The sequence below is a fragment of the Myotis lucifugus genome, unplaced genomic scaffold (genome assembly GCF_000147115.1).
Source record: "Myotis lucifugus unplaced genomic scaffold, Myoluc2.0 scaffold_894, whole genome shotgun sequence".
NCBI classification, from domain to species: Eukaryota; Metazoa; Chordata; class Mammalia; order Chiroptera; family Vespertilionidae; genus Myotis; species Myotis lucifugus.
In genome coordinates, this window is record NW_005871942.1 from 117,160 (window position 1) to 121,185 (window position 4,026).

Sequence of the window (4,026 nt, forward strand, 5' to 3'; positions counted from 1 at the left end):
TTTTTAAAATATGTGGGAATAAAATGACCCTGTGAATGAAAATGAAGGAGCATCTGAGTGAGAATAAAATGTCTGTGAGAGTCATTTACATACCACAGGGCAATATTCCTTTACTTTGGTTATAACGAGACTAGAGGCCCGACGCACAAAATTCATGCAAGGGGCTCACCCCCCAACCCTCGTGGCTTCGTCCGGAAGGTCATCTGGAAGGACACCCGGTCTAATGAGCATATTTCCCTTTTATTATTAGAGACTGTTAGTTAGAATCCTTACCTGAGTCCAGAATTCAACCAGTAAGTATTCTTTTCACCCCATTCCGTGCTGTCTCTGACCGAGGGGTGGAGGGGCTGCTTTTAGAAGGAGATGACATCCCTCGGTCACTCTCTCCTTTCCTTCTTGGTGGCCCTCATTACGGGCCTGAGGAGAGCCGGTCACTAAGGACCCCCTGCCTTTGTCTCTTGGGCCCTGCCCGTTGGAAGTGCTGCACTGAGCAGGGTGTGTTCGTGAGAGTTTGCCTTGCCAGCCCCGTGTGAAGCCTTTGCATTCATCACTCCCTCTACCCTTCACAATAATCTTACTATATAGGCTTGACTCCTATCTTCATCTTAAAGGGACACTTATGTTTTCTTTCCCTGAACCATTTGGAAATATGTGGCAGACATCATGACACGTTCCTGCTCAAAGCTCAGGATGCATTTCCATATCATTTTCCTGAATAACCATCATATCATTTTCACACTAAGAAATTAATAATTCCATCAAATCATGTTACACAGTCCATTTCAAATTCCCCATTGTCCCAAATCACTTTTATGGCCTTTGATTTTAACTGAAGCTTAAATTTTCTTCATTTATTGTTATGTCCCTTTAGTTCTTTTAATCAAAAACAGCACATACACGCACACACACACACACACACACACACACACCCTTTTTGGTTTTGGTTTTGGTTTGTTTCAATAACATTGACTCCTTTTGAAGCGTCCAGCCAGGTGGAACCGTCTGTTTGCCTCCTGGTTGCTCAGGTTATACACCTTTGACATGAATATTCCATAAGTGACACATGTCGCATAACGCAGCCTCCTCTCAGCAGCCAGGGTGGAGGTGGCTTCCCCAGCCTCAGCCAGGAGACACTTCAGGGCAGAGGGTCGGGTCGGAGGCGACATCCGCCCGCCCTTCCCAGGGCCGCCCACTGCGGGAGTCCGGAGCTCGGAGGGCCACTGGCTTCCCAGACAGGAAGGGCCAGGAGCCGCCAGGCCCAGGCCCTTCCTCCGCCAGCGAGGAGGCCTCTCGGGGACGGGGCGCTGGGTTTTCAAGCGCATGGGGCGCCGTGATACCCTTTGCTACCCAACCTGGGTGCTGCTTAGCGTCCTGCGGGCCGACGCGCTGGGTCCTGCTGCCCCGGAGGGTGTGGGCTCTGACTTGTTCTCTTTGCTGGTGGGGCTGCAGCATTTCCTGTGTTACACCTGCCAGGAGTACGTGGAAGATCTGGCCAAAATCCCCAGGAGTTTCTTGCAAGTAAGTTTCCGAGAACAGCAGCGCGGCCTGCTCCGGGGCTGGGGCACGTCCCCCACATTTATCAGCGGGCGGTGGGGTCGGGGCGGGGGGGGGGTCGCTCCTTACCCGGTTCTCACCTCCCCGCCTCTCCAGCTCCTCCTAAGGGGGCGCGTTAGGGGCCCATCCCGGCGCCATGAGCTGGTGCTGCGGCTTATGAACATGCCAACCACAGTAATACTTTTGACGCTACCCGGTAACCTGCCTACTCACAAATGTTGGATGACGAAGACCAAAAACACAAATGCTGGCAATTACTGATATTTCTTTCCCTAATTTTATAATAAAAACACTCCAGATAGTTGCTCATTACAGGGAAACACTAATATATCTTAAAGGTGAAAAATTGTATGTGTAATGGGGTGCACATTCCACCTCCCTGTGACAACCAAACACATGTGTTTTTCGTCAGGCACATGCATAGAGATTTGTCCCCAGGTGAGCTTTCGAGTGAAGGCATTGGGCAGCCTTTGTGAAACTCAGGTCTGTTTTCCCCAGACCTTACCATTGGGATGTGAAAAAGAAAAACTGATTAAATAATACTACTTTAATCATTTTTATTCTTTGCTAAAGTATTTTTATCGATTTGTTTTTAGAGAGAGGACAAGGGTAAGGGAGAGAGAGAAACATCAGTGTGAGAGTGTAACATGGATAGGCTGCCTCCTGCACGCCCCCTCGCGGGGACTGAACCCACAGCCTTCTGGTGCACAGGACACCACCCAGCAACTGGGCCGCATCAGCCAAGGCTATTCTTCTTTAAAGTATACTTTGGGGGGAGTGTAGGGAATTATTGACTATATTAAAGTTCTTAGCAAAAGATCATCAGAATGAAACATTTTACCATACATTTCTTTGCTTTGACTCACACACCTTTCCCATTTATCCCATTCTTCTAGAAGCCTATAGATGGCTTTGGAATGGAATGGATAAGGGGAAGTTGTAGGAAACATAATTTCTAATAGTATGTGCATGTGTGGTTTTTCTCCTAAAGGAGGCAAATGTCACCCTTAGAGTGATTGGACAGTCATCCTACCATCATATTGAGGTAAATGTATAACAAATTGAAAAATTAACATATTAAAACTAACAGACATTGCAAGTCTATGATTTGAACCAATAAGTGTAGGTTATATTTACTGAAACTAAGTTAGACTATAATTACTTTTTTCTCAATTTTTTCTTATAACGATCTCACATATTCTCTTTTTGCAGCCTTTCTGCAAACTGACTGGGTATTGTCATGAAATCTACGTTGATCCTGAGAGAGAAATTTATAAAAGATTAGGAATGAAAAGAGGTGAAGAAGTTACCTCCTCAGGTAACTTACACATGACATATCTCAAATAGAAAACACTGATGATGTATTTTTACATTTGAGTCTACATGCTTAGGGGGAGAAATGGTAAGTTAATAACTCAGACTGTTTCTTATGATTCCTGAAAGCGGTCCAGATCCACCAAACCCTAAAAGATTCCTTTCTGGGGGTGTAATGACATGGAAAGCTGCAAAGTACTAAACATGCTTCGTGTGTGTGTGTGTGTGTGTGTGTGTGTGTGTGTGTAATGGAAAAGATTTTAAAAGATATTGCAGTGCTAACCCCAATGAATGGAAGTGAGAAAAATGGCTTCTATGTGTTTTTAAAATGGGTACATTTTACCTTTATGATTAAAAGAAAATAATTGCTTAAGCTAATATATTAGTACTTTTACTAGGGGCCCAGTACACAAATTCATGCACCTTGAAAGGAACTGTGGGCCGCGAGGCTGCAGTGGGCACAGGGATGGGTCTTGGCCCATCCTCCGCACCCCCACCTGGCCCCTCCCGCTGCAGCCCCATTCCCTGTCTACCAGCAGCCCTGCTCCCACCACCACGCTCCCACATGCTGACAGCGCGGGCTCCACTCGCACCCACTGACTGTGCGGAGCCATTGGGGCCGGTGCCAGCAGCGGGTGCGAGTGGGGCCGGTGCTGCAGTGGGTATGAGCTGCGGCTGCTACCCTGATCGCCCCTCAGGACCAGGGAGAGGTGGAGAAGCCCTCAGAGGTGATCAGGGTCAGCAGCCACCACAAGCACCTGCTGATGGTGCTGAGCGATTGGGGCTGGCGCTGGGCACCGGCTGCGGATGCGAGGAGTGACTCTGGCGCCAGTAGCCGGTGCAGGCGGGGCCGGCGCTGACAGCAGGTGCAAGCACCCGGCAGCACCACAGGGCGTGGAAGCAAAGAATTTTCAGTAACCACCAGAGGCTCACCCCGATGATAGTGACCAGCACCCCATCTTGGTCTGGTGCCCCTGCTCACCTACTCCACCATCCAATGCCTGCCATGTTCTGCGCTCTGCCGCCTGCTGCCGATGCCTGCCATGTTCCACGCGCACCCTCTGGTGGTCAGTGCATGTCATAGCGACCGGTTGTTTGGTTGTTCAATTGTTCTGCCGTCCAGTCTATTTGCATATTAGGGTTTCATATACTATACTA

At 48.5% G+C, this 4,026-nt stretch overlaps 1 protein-coding gene across 1 annotated transcript in view; it reads left to right on the plus strand.

The window, feature by feature from the left end:
* The first annotated feature begins 1,320 nt into the window (after window positions 1-1,320).
* LOC106695143 (thioredoxin-like protein AAED1) overlaps window positions 1,321-4,026 on the plus strand; it is a 12,197-nt gene continuing 9,491 nt past the window's right edge. The window contains exons 1-3 of the mRNA XM_014448671.2: window positions 1,321-1,518; window positions 2,546-2,599; window positions 2,767-2,872. Coding sequence (XP_014304157.1) covers window positions 1,321-1,518; window positions 2,546-2,599; window positions 2,767-2,872 — 358 coding nt within the window. The remainder of the gene's footprint in view (window positions 1,519-2,545; window positions 2,600-2,766; window positions 2,873-4,026) is intronic.